Here is a 14,291-nt window from a genome sequence, read left to right as displayed (position 1 = left end):
TCTTGAGCTCAAACCACGCACGTCATGGATATCTACTCGCGCCTCCCCTCGTCATTGCTATCAACGTGAACATCTCCACCCTCCTTTTCCGCATCCCCCTTCATCCCCTTTTCCAATTCCACCCTTCTTCTCCCCTCCTCCTTAAGCTTCTCATCATCTCCCTTCTCCAATCCAACCTGCCTCATAAGCGCGAACGCGATACCAAATGCCAACGCCGCAAGCGCAGCCCCAATAATGAAAATGATCCGGAAGCCGCGTTTGTAGGCTGGTATCAGGAGACTCCGAATATGTGTGGCTTCGGTCTCGGGAAGAGTAGATATATAGGCAGTTGGGCTTGCGAGGAAGGACTTCTGCTCGGAAGGAGAGAGATGGACTGGCGATAGGGAGCTTAGGATGAGGTTGTTTATGATTGTCTGGGCTATTGCGAGACCGAGTGTTCCCCCCAGATTTCGGACGAAGCTGTAGGTGCAACGATTCGCAGTAATTAGCTCTTGACTGGACTAACTGCAAGCACTAGAGGAGCGGAAGGAGGGAGGACGCACTTTCTGAAAGAGGTAACGACAGCCATATCGCGTCTCTCGACACCGGCTTGAATGGCTATAAGGGCCCTGGCACACGGGATCCGTTAGCATCGATGCTGAATTATACAGACTGATTGGAGCATACGGCTGCAAAGTATTCCCAACGCCCACACCCGTCAAGATCCCATACCCGATCTGCTTTCCTACGCCCGAGTGCTCATCTAATGTGGAAAACAGACCAAGTCCCACAGCCCAGATCATCCATCCGAAGAGGATGCACTCCCTGTACCGTCCGATCCAGTGGACGACGAGGCCCGAGAGGGTGCTGCTTGCAGCTGTCTCCCCATCAGTATTTGCATTCATAAATTTCGTAGAGAAGAGGCGCGCGGAATGAAAGACGTACTCTGCATCAAAGTAATCGGCAGAAGCATAGCGCCTGCCCTGACAGCGCTATATCCAAAGACCAGCTGGTAAAAGCTCGGGATGTAGTACACCTGCACGAGGAAGTTCCACCCGTTGATGAACATGGTCAGACAGGCGCCGTTCACGATACCCGATTTGAAGATGTGCACTGGGACGAGCGGGTACGCTGCGCCCTTCCACTGCCATAACATGAAAAGAACGCAGACGGCAAAACCGACGACAATGGTTGCAATGACATGCGACGATTGCCACGGATACTCTCCACCACCCCAGGTCAGGCCAAGCAGTAGCACCGCCGTACCGGCGAGCGCCAGCCCGCCGCCAACAAAGTCTATCGCTTTGAGCTTGACCCGCCAATCACCCTGGACTTTGCGCAGAGGCATGAAAAAGAACACGGACAGAGTCGTGATGGCTGTGAGCGGGAGATTCAGGCGGAAAATCCAGCGCCAGCCGTCGGCTGAGACTGAAGACAGCGCGCCGCCAATGACGGGTCCAATACCATTTGCAATGGCGACGACCGCACCAAGGATCCCTTGGTATTTCCCTCGTTCTCGAAGGGGCACGACATCACTTACAATCATCTGCGCAACCGTCATCAGGCCTCCGCCACCCACGCCAGTGAAGGCGCGGAAGACGATGAGCTGGGTTCCAGATTGGGCTAGGGACGACGCGAGAGAGCCGATGAAGAAGATCGCCAGTCCGACGAAGAGGACCGATTTACGAGACCAGATATCCGACAGACGACCATAGAGGAGCTGGAAGCAGGTTGATGTTCTGCCCGCGTGTGCATAGTAGTGAGTACATGTTCACCAAATGTTTACAATGTCCACGAGATTGGGACATGAGATAAAGAGGGAGACGGAGACGTACACAAAATACCCGCCTGATATCCAGGCGGCCTTGTCACTGGCGTGCAAGGCGTTGCCAATGATGGACAAACTGGCCGCTAGGGTGGTCTGGTCCATTAGGGCTATGAGGTCGACGGTTGAGCAGGCAAGGAATATCTGGCAGCCGCGTTAACCTGCATTGTCTGAGAACAGTGGGGTATCCGTATATATTACGGTGATGATTGTCCTTTTTGGGACATAATTAGTCTGCTCATTGAAGACATGATGCGAAGGAGCTGGAGAAGAGGCCGTAACTGAGACGGTGCTAGGGTCGTTGGGCTCCTGGTGCGCTGGAGTAGTCATTTTGCCGACACTGGTCTCTCCTCTGCAAGCTGAGAGGAGACGGAATATAAACCAGACCAGACGGGACACGGGACCTATCTGTATACTGCATACTGTATACTATACTACTTATTAGCTAATGATTAGGGGTCATCCGGCAGTCCGGGTCTGCCCTCCAGGTCCTCGCCCTTGGCACGGCTCGGGATCGACAGCAAAAAATGTGCTCAAAAGACCTCAAGGTCCTCATCTGTGTCGCAATGAGTACCTTCTAGTCAATTTCTGGCAATTTCTGTCTTAATTCCTGTCAATCAAGGACCTTGCGTCTCCCGATCTTCTACGGACCCTGCGGACTGAGTTTCAGGGATCTGCCAGGCCAGCGTGATTCCGTTGGCTGGCCAAGGTCATGACCTCTGGCAGGAAGCCCCATCATGCCAGGTTATTGGCCGTCGAGCCGGCAGAACGTACGTATTCTCGTTTCTCAAGGCATTGGTGGGTCTAGCCTACCTGGAATTTGTCGTGAAGAAAGTGGTCGACAGGGCTGGCAGGGACAACTGGGAGGGGCTGGTCTGGATGGACGTGGGGGGTCTGCACGGGAGTCTGCTATATATGACCGTGTCCCTCGTGGTTGACGTTCTGTCCTGCTTGTCAAGGCAGCTCCTGCAGCAGTGGACCATGGCTAACTTGAACGGGCTTAACGTCTACTTCGGTCAAGACTCTCTGAAGAAGTACTTCAATCCTGACGAGCAGCCTCCTTTGCCGCTGGTTGAGCTACCCGAGTATCTCAACCCTTACTATCAAGATGGCGTACGCATCTATGCAAAGATGATGACGATGCATCCTGCAAATAACGTCAAGGCGATGCCTGGTACGCGTTTTTCCTTACTAGAAACTAAATGGGATGCCTGACTTTTTGCTACTATCAAGCAATGAACATGCTCGAATCCAACGTCGTTCCCGGCAAAACCAAGACTATCATCGAGTACAGTTCCGGCTCGACTGTGATTTCGATGTCGATGATCGCCCGGGTCATGCACGGTATCGGCGATACGCGCGCCTACCTCAGCAACAAGACCAGCGACGCTAAACTCAAGCTGATGCAGTTCTTCGGGCTGAATATCAGCCTCTTCGGCGGGCCGTCCCAGCCGGAACCCTACGACGAGCGCGGCGGGATCCAGAGCGCACGACGAATGGCTACAGAGTCCGACGAGATCCTGAATCCTAACCAGTACGAAAACGACAAGAACTGGCAGAGCCATATCCGCTGGACCGGGCCGCAGATCTTCAAGCAGCTGCCCGAGATCACTGTTCTCTGTGCTGGCATGGGGACATCAGGGACCATGACCGGGCTGGGGACGTACTTCAAACAGGTCAAGCCGACTGTGCTGCGGCTGGGAGTCTGCACGGCACCCGGGGACCGGGTTCCCGGTCCCCGGTCGTTTGCGCTCATGAAGCCGGTCGAGTTTCCTTGGAAGGAGGCGGTCGATGTGATCGAGGAGGTGAATTCGTACGACTCGTTCTCGCTGTCGCTGGACCTCTGTCGCGAGGGCATCGTCTGTGGACCCAGTTCAGGCTTCAATCTGCAGGGTCTCTTCCAAATGCTCGAGAAGCGGAAGAAAGAAGGCACCCTGTCTGAGCTGGCTGGACCAGACGGTGTGACGCACTGCGTCTTCCTCTGCTGCGATCTCCCGTATCAATACATTGGCGAGTACTTCAGCCGCCTTGGAGAGGACAAGTTCCACCCGATCAAGAACGAGGTCCGCCCTGCCCCCTTCCTTTTTCTTCCCTTTTTCTCTATGCTCGTACTGACATGCCTAGAACCTGGCCCGAGTCGACCTCTACCGCTACGACGAAAGCTGGGAGCGGAGCCCGATCGTCCTGTTCACACACTTTTACTCCTCTCCGACCTCGCACAACCTCATGGACAATCTCACCCTCCGCCCCAACACCTGCGTCCTCGATATCCGCACCGCACCTGATTTTGCGCAATGGCACCTTCCTGGATCCGTCAATTACCCTCTTAAGTCCCTCACGAGTCACACCCCGAAACCCTTCTCGAACCCGGCCGTGCTGGAGGCACAATGGCTGGAGCTCGAGTCACTGTTGAACAAGGAAAGCGTTCTATCTAAGCTCGGCAACCAGCATGTTCTGGTGATTTGCTACCATGGCGACACTGCCCGCGTTGCGACGAGCGTGCTGAGAGCACAAGGCATCCAGGCTGATAGCTTGAGAGGGGGCTATCAGGCGCTGAGGGACCAGGGGCTTTGGGGAGACGGCGGCGTGGAAGAGATCGCGAATCGAAACGGGACTGGAGAAAAGTTACCGCCAGCAGTGTCGGTGGCACCGATCGAGCTGACGCACTGATCGAACGTTTATGAATGAGATTTTCTGAATTCTTGTGGTGATGGTGATGTTGATCCAGGCCTGAGAGCGCACCTTCGGATGCGGTCGGGAGCATCAACTCCACCAACGATGTCTCTTACAACCTGAGATGATTAATGATCTGTTCCATACCCAATTCAAATTAGATGAGTACATCATTTCTGTGTCTTTGCGTCCAGCCGTAGGCTGTCATCCCTTGGCGAACATTACCTTCGTACGTAAGCACCCAAAACCAACCGGCTGTTTATCCCCAGACCGGGATCTCTGCGTCTCCATCAACATCTCCATCAACATCAAACCGTCACTGGCCCGCTAAATATTGGCGTTATACCTCTTAAGCAGCAAGCTGCTACCCTTCGCTCCAGTTATTGTCATCTGCACCTGCAAACAACACATTAGTGGGTAACGCTAGCGAAAATGTGCTCAATCGTTCTCACTCCGTTGTCGCTCCATCGAACCCGCACCAATCAGCGGCGCTTCCACCAGTCCAGACCCTACCTTTTACTTACCAGTCCTGGATCCGGCAAAGCTTCGTCGTTTCCTGCTAAATGACTGCCAGAGTGTGGTGTGAGCGGGTTTGATTACGTTCAGGCAGTCTCTTATAAGCCGTCTGTCTGTGCTCTGATCGACATGTCGCCCAGCGCTGTCAAGTCTTACCAGGCGCGATTCTTCAGGCTGTCAGCCGATCCAGGCCCGCCAAAATGAACCACATGAAGATAGCCAGACACGGCTCCATAGATATGGACATGGAAGCCCATTCCGGGCTGCCCTGGCTTGATAGCCCCGTCATGCTGCATTCGTCCCGGGCGGATATGTGCAAGTTAACGCCTGAGCAGTGTGCTTACCGACGGGGCCATTGGCGGTATTGGTACGCAGTATCAAGTATACAAACTGGGTGATAGATGATCGCTAAGACGTCCGTTCAGGTATGAAGCAGACCATGTCTACGCCCTCAATACCGTCTACTTCCTCTGCGCTACGGTATTCGTGTTTGCCGTCGCTCATCTCGCGTCGAGATATGCGCCCGCGCGAGTACGGCGCAGCTCGCTTTGGCAGAAGGGAACCGCTGCTGGGCGGTTTCTCTCCTACAGGGGATTTCGGATCCCCGGCGTGGGATACTGGGCTGGCAGTGCAGGCGTTGCTGCACTGATAGCGGTGGGGGCTGTTTTCTTCTTTGGTACGTGGTCACCATGTCACGCTTCACAAAGTAGGGAGAGATACTGACCGCGGTAGCGATGACTCTCGGTCCTCGACCATACTACTGGCCAAACACCGATACGGTCAATTTCGGAGGCAGCCCGCCTATTGCGACCAGGACGGGGTGGATGGCTGTTGCGTTGTTGCCGTTTGTATTGTACGTCCTCACCCATTTGCCGGGCATTGAACGCGCCTGCTTACCGATGATGGCAGAGTCCTCGGGACCAAAGCGAATCTAGTTTCAGCTCTGACTGGCGTACCGCACGAGCGGCTTCAAATCTTCCACCACTGGACCAGCTACGCTATGTTCGTGCTGGCACTGGTGCATACCTTCCCGTTCATCGTGTACAACATATCCAAGGGCCAAATGGTCTCTGAGTGGAAGGGCAGTGTCGTCTACTGGACGGGTGTAGTTGCGCTGGTTGCGCAGGCTTATCTGACGTTCATGTCGCTGCCAACTATACGGTGTGTGCTCTTCCGCCGGCTACGCTATCCGTGTCAGAAAGATAATATACTAAGAGAGACAGAAACCGTTACTACGAGTTCTTCAAAGCAACGCACTTCCTTATCGCGCTGCTATTCATCCTGTTCTTCTTCTTCCACTGCGATTTCCGGTTAACCTCTTGGTACGCCCCTGCCGTCCTTTTCTTGGGACCAAATTTAACCAAAGCAGGGACTATTTCATTGCCGCCGGCTCTTTGTATATATTCTCCCTGCTCACCTCCCTAGTCCGCACCCACCTCATCAACGGCCGACACACCGCGACCCTTTCCGTCCTCCCCTGCGGCCTATTGCAATTGAGAATCCCTACGATTCTCTCCTGGAAGCCGGGCCAGCATGTCTTCATCCGTTTCACGGGTATTCAAAGCGTAGGACTTCACAGTCTCACCTCCCACCCATTCACCATCTGCTCGACGGCGCACGATATCCAGTCCTTGAAGAGAGCGAATGAGATGGTCTTCTACGTTAAACCAAAGAAAGGCATCACTGGCCGTCTTGCCAAACTTGCGTCCAGGAAGCCGGGGTTCACCCAGACGGTGCTGCTCGAAGGGCCGTATGGCGGGATCGGGATGGGCGCACTGGAACGGTCAGAGAGTGTTCTTATCATCTCCGGCGGTTCCGGCGGTGGCTTCTCGCTTGGTATTCTCGAGGCTGCTCTAAAAATCTTCACGGAGTCAGGCTGTGGATGCGGAGCTGAAAAGGGTGAAAGGAGGAGGATCCAGGTGGTCTTTGCATGTCAGCGTCCAGATGTAGCAGCTTGGTACAGGGGTGAGATTGAGTTGTTGCTGGATCTTTATGGCGTCAAAGGGTCTAAATATGACCTTGACATCGATGTCTCTATCCACGTTACTTCGTCAATGCCATCGTTAAGGCAGGACATCGAAACCGACATCGAGAAGACCCTTGAGCCCCTCCCACCATCCGGCCCAGCAGAAGAACCCACACAAACAGAGACCAAAACATCAACAGCAGATGACGCGATCAACCCAGTTAGATCAGCCTCAACCTCTTCCTCACACAAAACCCCCGTCTCATGTGTACCCCGCACATTCTCACAAGGGCGTCCGAAGCTCCCCTCAATAGTTGCCAGCACGACCGACACCGGAAAGCATGTCGCTATCTATGTATGCGGTCCTGCTTCGATGTTACATGATGTGCGGAATGCAGCGGCTGCTGCACAGGAAGGAATCCTGACTGGTAAGGCGGGCGGCCAGGTGTACTTGCACTCGGAGAGTTTTTCGTAAGTCTTCTTTTTATTATGATTCATCAATTATCATCGATATGGCGTGGAATGGCTCTGGGATTGGCTAATAGATTGTTTAGGTGGTGACGACGGGAAGTGGTATAAAGGTACTGGGTTGATTCACTAAGAAATGCGCCCTTGGATGAATTATATAAGAATACAAGGTAATCACCATGTGCTAGGTTAAGAGATAAAGAGACTAAGTACAAACAAACATCTTTATTGATTTTTATTGATCTTTATTGATCTTTCTTTATTTGTGTTATGGGTTCCTCGTACGGGACACCCTCCTTTCGGGACTCACCAATCAGCGGCCTCGTACAAGCGGATGCTTGCTTCACGCGGTCACCTTCCTGTATACAATTAGCTATATTAAAAAGATCACTAATCTCCTTCTCTTATGCTGATTTAGTAGCAGAATTATAAGTTCTAACTCTAGGCATGATTAGCAGGATCACTTTAAGACTTGTTATATAGCATACCTTGTATTTAGGTTGTTTGGTTTCCACAGCTTGAGACTGGACATTGATAGTAAGTTGGGTTTCTCCAGTAACGGAGACTTCTGGCCGGGTTTGGGGTGTGCCGCCCCGCAATGAGCTACCTCTCTCATACCTTTAACTTGATTCCAGCTGTCATAACCAATTTTGGATTGGGGAGCTGCACTGCGGAACTAGAACTGCGGAAGGGAGTGGATATGGCGTCTATCCTGCGAACTCTAAGGAGTAACCTCCAGCGAACGCGACTGTCTTTCAGAGACCGCTCTACTGTTGCGCATATCGCCAGAGAAAGCCCAATCGAGGAAGAAACGTTACCACATTACAAAGCATCGCATTTCTATCCGGTAAAGATCGGTGATGTGTATCACACCAGATACGAAGTCGTAGGGAAGCTTGGGTATGGGGCATATTCAACCAGCTGGCTCTGCCGGGATCTCCAGTGCGCCACCCCAGTTCAATCGATTCTAAGAAGAGCTTTGACAAGTCGTGAGTTAAGAGCACAGAAATACGCGGCAATGAAGGTGTCAGCCTCTTTGCCAGACTATCCAACTGCGACGGATCGCGAATTCAAAGTCTATAAACACCTAGCAACAGTTGACTCTTCTCATCTGGGCCAGTCCTTAATCCGCGAGCTCTATGATTCATTCGACCTCCAGGGTCCTGGAGGCAGCACGCATCGTTGCCTTGTATTGCAGCCGATGACTATGACACTCCTCGAGATGATGAGAATGAACCCGCGGCCGTTCGACCTGCCTCTGCTGAAAATGACCGTCAAGCGGCTTTTACTGGCGCTTGATTTCTTACACGCGAAAGCCGGGGTGATTCATACCGGTAGGACGCGCGCTACTTAAGTGATGAATCCAGGACTGATTCCGCAAGATCTAAAGACCGATAATTTGATGCTCAGCCTAGATGATACCTCCATGCTAGCGGATTTTGCAACCGCGGAGTCTGAAAATCCCAGTCCTCGGAAGGTGATTGATAAGTCACGTATTATTTATTGCAGCCGAAGGTTTCGAAGACCTACGGGACGCAGGAACTACGGCCTTCCTGTTCTATGTGACTTTGGTGAGGCAAGGATAGGCAAAACGCAGGAGTCGGGGCCTTTCGTCCAACCGCACATATACCGAGCGCCGGAAGTCATCTTCGAAATGCCCTGGGGAAGCGCTATCGATATCTGGAACCTTGCCGGCCTTGTAAGTCAATGCTACGAGCATTCGTGCTACTGCCTTGCTTAGCTGACAACCCATCAGATCTGGGATCTGTTTGAAGGACAGCATCTATTTGGAGATATATTCGACTCCAGAGGTGGCCATGACCCGTTCAGGCATCTAGCGCTTATGGTAGCCTTGATTGGGCCCCCGTCTACTGAATTCGTGCGGCGTAGCGAGACGACGGTGCAGTGTTTTGACTTGAACGGTTAGAGCCTGTTGTCAGTAGACACTTTTTGCACCGATTTTGAGACTGATTAGTTGCAGGTGACTGGATTGCTCATCAAGGAGCGCCTGTTCCCTCTGTTTCGCTTGAAAGCCTAGAAACACGGCTTACTGGCGAGGAGAAAGGGCAATTTCTGGCATTCATTAAATCGATGTTGAAATGGATGCCAGAGGAGCGCAAGACAGCCAAACAGCTGCTTGAACATCCGTTCTTGCTCTAGCCGCCAATTATTTTTCTGGACTACGTCTAAGATCGTTTCATAGCTGTTTGGCCAAAGTTTTAGCCTCCAGTTCTTCCAGATGGGAATATACTGCACAAATTGTTTACTGCGACTAAGCGCCAGGGCCTCTTCTGCCTCTAAGGAACCATCAGGATGACAATTGTCCTTAACCCCCAGCGCAAAGTAGGAGCGGCGCTAACGGTCAAAATAGACTATTTAAACACGATCATGTCGCGCACAGTCCTGATCATAGCGAAATGGGCAAACTTGCGAGTCTTGTCGGTGGGATCCTTGCTCATAGCCACTGTTGCTGCCATTTACTGGTCTTCGATCTAGACGAGAGAACCCAGTGTCTAGCTCAGACATCTTTGTGTTCCTTTCGCTCCCGACTGAACACCCGATTGTGTATTTACCGCGGGGCGGTGCGAATACTAGAAGCCCTGGAAATTGAACGGACAAGAGGGGATAGCAGGGAGGGTAGCCAGGTCGGAGGCCTATAACGAAAACACAAAAAGGATAAATGCGCAAAATTTCTGTGCAACAAGCGATTTGGAATGATAGAAAGGATTAAGAACTAATAGAGGCCAGGAACAGGCTCACCCACTTATGCATATTACCCACCTTTGCATAAGCGCGGTCAAATCCTATCCTTTCTCCATGACTACTCCACAAAGGATGACCTACATTGTGATCGTATACGAAAAGAATCATTTACTAATGCCAAATGTCAAGGATCTCAACCTAGAAGACGCTTCATTGTCACTGCAGCAGTTCGTGTTTACGCGAACTTTGTATGATAAAACTGCTATTATTATCGAGCTTCCGGCGTACACGTGCTGAGGAAATTTGAGTGATAATGATCCAGTCAGGATTAAACTGTGACCAAATGGATTTCTTCACTCATTGTACTAGACCATCCCAGAACAACTCAATGCGATCCCGGAAGCATCTGTCCAATCCGCTGACGGTCCCGCTGCACCATTTCTTGGAGGAACTATCATACCAGTTTTATTCATTGCCGCCCAATTTCCGGTGCAGTTGCTTTCAACAGACAGCAGACATAGAAGCGAATAAGATAGAACTTCCATTATATTCAAGGGTTTAAGCAAGAAAGCCATGAACTTCATGCGAGTCGCTTCTGGCAACGCTGTTGGGTCGGGCAAGAGGTCGCGGTTGCATTCGAACGCGCATCTCCAAGGCAGCGCAGCAGTGATTGTAGTCAGTATGATGATAGAGATAGCCAACAATCGATGAAGGAGAAAGAGCGGTATATGGTAAGCAGTTTGTTGTTGCTTGAGACGTCGGGCATCAGTTTTCGCATCAATATCACACTTACATATAGCTTTCAGGCTTGCCGGATTACAGATGGCTCATAGCAGGCTTTTGTTCTATTCTCAAGCATGCCATATCAGCACAGACTGTATTCTGAGAAGGAGAGAAAATACCTGCAAATAGACGTCCTCCAACTTATTATTCTATCATCGCTCTCTCCTGCGCCGGGATCGGCCCAGCATTTAATGCTTCGTCGACAGTCTCGGATCGCGCAAGAAGCCGGTTCCTGATAGAACTGTCAGGCTCCGGGGTATCTGTAGCCAAGAGGATATTTCAGATAAGGTCTAGCAGCAGATTGGTGTGAGATGAGGCGCGACATTTGTTCTGGGTCGCAGCCTGACTCATTGTAAGCAGATCGCTGGGCCAGCCTTGCGTGCTACCCCACTCGATACATGCCTGCCATCAGGTCCTGAACGGGACCACGCAAACAATACTGGGCATCGGACAGCATAGCCCAACGACAGCGCTGAGGTATATCGGTTGTTTGTATCTTCACCGCTCCATCGCTCCTCATATCGTTTGCTACTTGGAATCCTGGCCAACGACAGAGAGACCAGAGATCGCCAGTAGCCAGCTTTCATGCATACCGGGTTTGCGCTAACACTGAAAAAAATCAAGTATTGGTATTGCGCAATGAAGAGTGGCGAAGAGCACGGTACCGGGCCCTGGAAATCCGAGCAAGAGTTTTGCCGACGATGCAATGGGCATCGTTGCTCCTCCATCAGCTTTGGCCATTGTCTCAAGAGTCGTAGCCGCAAGATTAATCAAGAGCAAATGAAAATTCAAGGCTCTATTGTTCGGGCTCCAAGTCACTGGCGACCAGGAATGTCTCGGTGGAGGAAAGAGGATAGATCGTTGCCGTTTCGTAAAGCCATGGCCAGCGAGCCCGATGCGACCAGCTGGATGACGAGGCAGTGTTCCATAGACCATGTGTATAAAAAGGCAGTTGCTTCTGCTTTGTATCAGTTTCTCTGGTCCATCCTTTTCATCTCAGAAAAAACTCACAATCGAATTTTTATTATCATCGTTGAACACTCCCTGGGTTCGCTATAACATACAGAATGAGTTCAGTCGGTAATACCTCGAGCTCGATCCAGGATCAAGAAACAGTTATCGAACAGTTTCAGGCGTGGTATGAGGGGCATCGAAGCGGTTATGTGTCTATCGCGCAGGAGTCTGCCGGGCGGCTGGCGCAGGTTCTGGGTGACGCCGGCGTGCCGCATAAAGTCGAGTATCGCGCAAAGGATATTGCCAGACTGAGAATCAAAGTCAACGGACGAAAGAATGATAAGAGGTATGGTAACGTGGATGATGTTGCCACGGATATTGTTGACCTGGCTGGTGTTCGTGTACTGCTCTACTTCCCGTCAGACAAGGACCGCGTTGAGAAATTGATCACCGAGAATTTTGAGGTGCACTCGAGCCACAGAATCACGGGAACAAAGACCATAGAAATTAGAAGGGCGTCTCACGGGTACACTCCAAAATACCCTACATACTGCGCCGACCATTACCGGGCGACACTGAGACTCAAGGAGGGCCGGGAAGCCGAGCCGTGGCAGTCTTTCCGGCTGGAAATCCAGGTAACGACGATCCTCCGCCATACATGGGCAGAGGTTGGACACGACTGGTCCTACAAGAAGCTGAAGCCAGGGGGGGAGGACGAATTCTGCTGTCAGCTGCTTGACGCGCTGAGCGGAGCTGTGGACATGGGGGAATTTTTCCTGGAACAAATGCAGAAACGCCTTATGACTCAGAAGGAGCAGGCTGATCAGCCATTCAGGTCTCATTATGAACTGGGCGAGTTCTTAAGGCGCTGGGCGGCTCGCAACGGCCGGGCTCAGGATCTGGTCGACGTCCAGACGCTGTGGCAGGTCCTTCACTATTACGATTACGACCGGCCCACGGAGCTGCTCCAGATACTGGCTGGGCTCGATCTCTCTTCAGAGCTAGCTCAAAAGTACGAGCCGCTTCCGTTCAATCTCGAGACCTCCATCATCCATTCGATTCTGGTATCCGATGAGAGATACAAGCGGGAGCGCGAAACCGACGCAGCCCGCCCAACCAAGTTCCAGCGGTACAAGCTGAAGGTCGTGAGAGACTGTTTCATCTGGTTTGGACGGCTCTTCAGGTTCAATCACAAATGGTATAGCCTGCTGTGCTCTGGAAGTGTCCCCAGGCGAGTGCTAGAAAACATGGAGTGGTTGGTGAACCAGAGCATGAAGGAAGGCGAGACCCTGTCCTCTGGTGACGAAAGGATCCTGGATGACTTGTTTGACACGTTTGCGAAGCACGGCAAGCTTGCAGTCCAATATGTCTTCTTCCTGGCCAGGTTGCGGGTGAAAGCCTTCCCGGCCGATGGCTATGCGATGCGGATGGTCGTTCAGCCCCTGCTTAAGCTACGGGCACACCAAAGAGCTCGACTCTACTGATACTGTATGGCGATGAGCAGGCGAGAAAAAGTCCTATTCTGTGTTGTCATTCGTTTGATTGGTACTTTTGTGACCGCTTTTTAAGATTAAATGCCCATATTATATCGGGATCACCATGGCCCCGGCTGTGGCGCTCCCGGCTCCCTATCAGCATTTGAGAACTGCTGGGGCAAAAGCGGCAACTCCTGGAAACCAATATTAAACATACATTCTTAGCTTATTCCTAATTTTCAGAATGATCTCTCCTGGAGCCTATACAATCCTAAAAGCCGTAAACATACGCCTTGCTAAACCATAAGGCCCAGCGGCTAGTAGATGCCTGGCCGAGGCAGGGTCAAGAGGTTTGGACGCACTAGTTAAGACAAGATTTGCCTGTTATTCAATGGTATAGAACTTTTGAACAAAAAGTTTGATACTCAAGTTAACGCCGAGATGCTTCTCCAGATGGCCGCCTGTGAGTGTCGCCAGGGATGCCTGGAAGCCGCTCATTCAGCCAACAGCACCGCCAGCCCAAGAAATGCCTAGCTGTTATCAGGTAGCACTAAATTAGCGTAAACCTTCTCGGCAAATGCCTGATTCAGACAGCTCACCGGAATGCCAAAGAGAATGCCTATTATGCGGCTGAATAGCTAAGCGCATATCTATCCCAGACCGAAAATTATGCACGTTATGGGCATGAACAAGCTGGCTATGGTGAGGTCCGCGCCCAGGCTAAGTGGATTCGATCACTTCTCGACATTCTATGAATACATATATTTATATCAATGCTTCTTTAGTGTGCTTCCGTTCAGTACTTTGGTGGGTCAGAAAGATAGCATTGATGTATACTCATTGCAAGATGGGCACGCTACTACTCCTTGGGCGTTGGCTACAGGGATCGCAGCTGGAGTAGCTAGTAGACATCATGGTTGGATGGACTTACCATGAACCCAGTGGTCGA

At 51.6% G+C, this 14,291-nt stretch overlaps 5 protein-coding genes across 5 annotated transcripts, besides 1 other annotated feature; 4 read left to right on the top strand and 1 right to left on the bottom strand.

Moving 5' to 3' along the window:
- Positions 1-14,291: part of a sequence feature (contig 1.119 1011..137987(-1)) that runs on past both edges of the window.
- Positions 33-2,134, bottom strand: ANIA_07112 (putative MFS drug transporter; the record flags this gene model as incomplete). Its single annotated transcript, XM_659624.1, has 6 exons — positions 33-459; positions 543-608; positions 667-856; positions 925-1,718; positions 1,815-1,948; positions 2,006-2,134. 6 exons carry the CDS (start codon positions 2,132-2,134, stop codon positions 33-35), a joined length of 1,740 nt encoding a protein of 579 aa, XP_664716.1.
- On the top strand, positions 2,786-4,474 carry ANIA_07113 (putative cysteine synthase B; the record flags this gene model as incomplete). The annotated part of the gene is made up of 3 exons (XM_659625.1): positions 2,786-2,978; positions 3,038-3,867; positions 3,929-4,474. The coding sequence occupies 3 exons, from the start codon at positions 2,786-2,788 to the stop codon at positions 4,472-4,474; spliced, it is 1,569 nt and encodes a 522-aa protein (XP_664717.1).
- Positions 5,194-7,815, top strand: ANIA_10893 (uncharacterized protein; the record flags this gene model as incomplete). Its single annotated transcript, XM_050611933.1, has 7 exons — positions 5,194-5,360; positions 5,419-5,669; positions 5,726-5,846; positions 5,903-6,154; positions 6,217-6,315; positions 6,363-7,430; positions 7,514-7,815. The coding sequence occupies 7 exons, from the start codon at positions 5,194-5,196 to the stop codon at positions 7,518-7,520; spliced, it is 1,965 nt and encodes a 654-aa protein (XP_050467902.1). The 3' UTR covers positions 7,521-7,815.
- ANIA_10895 (putative protein kinase) lies at positions 8,128-9,587 on the top strand (the record flags this gene model as incomplete). The annotated part of the gene is made up of 4 exons (XM_050611932.1): positions 8,128-8,761; positions 8,795-9,126; positions 9,184-9,349; positions 9,409-9,587. 4 exons carry the CDS (start codon positions 8,128-8,130, stop codon positions 9,585-9,587), a joined length of 1,311 nt encoding a protein of 436 aa, XP_050467901.1.
- On the top strand, positions 11,981-13,351 carry ANIA_07115 (RelA/SpoT domain-containing protein; the record flags this gene model as incomplete). The annotated part of the gene is made up of 1 exon (XM_659627.1): positions 11,981-13,351. One exon carries the CDS (start codon positions 11,981-11,983, stop codon positions 13,349-13,351), a length of 1,371 nt encoding a protein of 456 aa, XP_664719.1.

This window comes from Aspergillus nidulans, chromosome IV (genome assembly GCF_000011425.1).
Source record: "Aspergillus nidulans FGSC A4 chromosome IV".
NCBI classification, from domain to species: Eukaryota; Fungi; Ascomycota; class Eurotiomycetes; order Eurotiales; family Aspergillaceae; genus Aspergillus; species Aspergillus nidulans.
The sequence above is the reverse complement of the archived record's forward strand: the minus strand, read 5'-3'. Positions and strand labels throughout refer to the sequence as shown.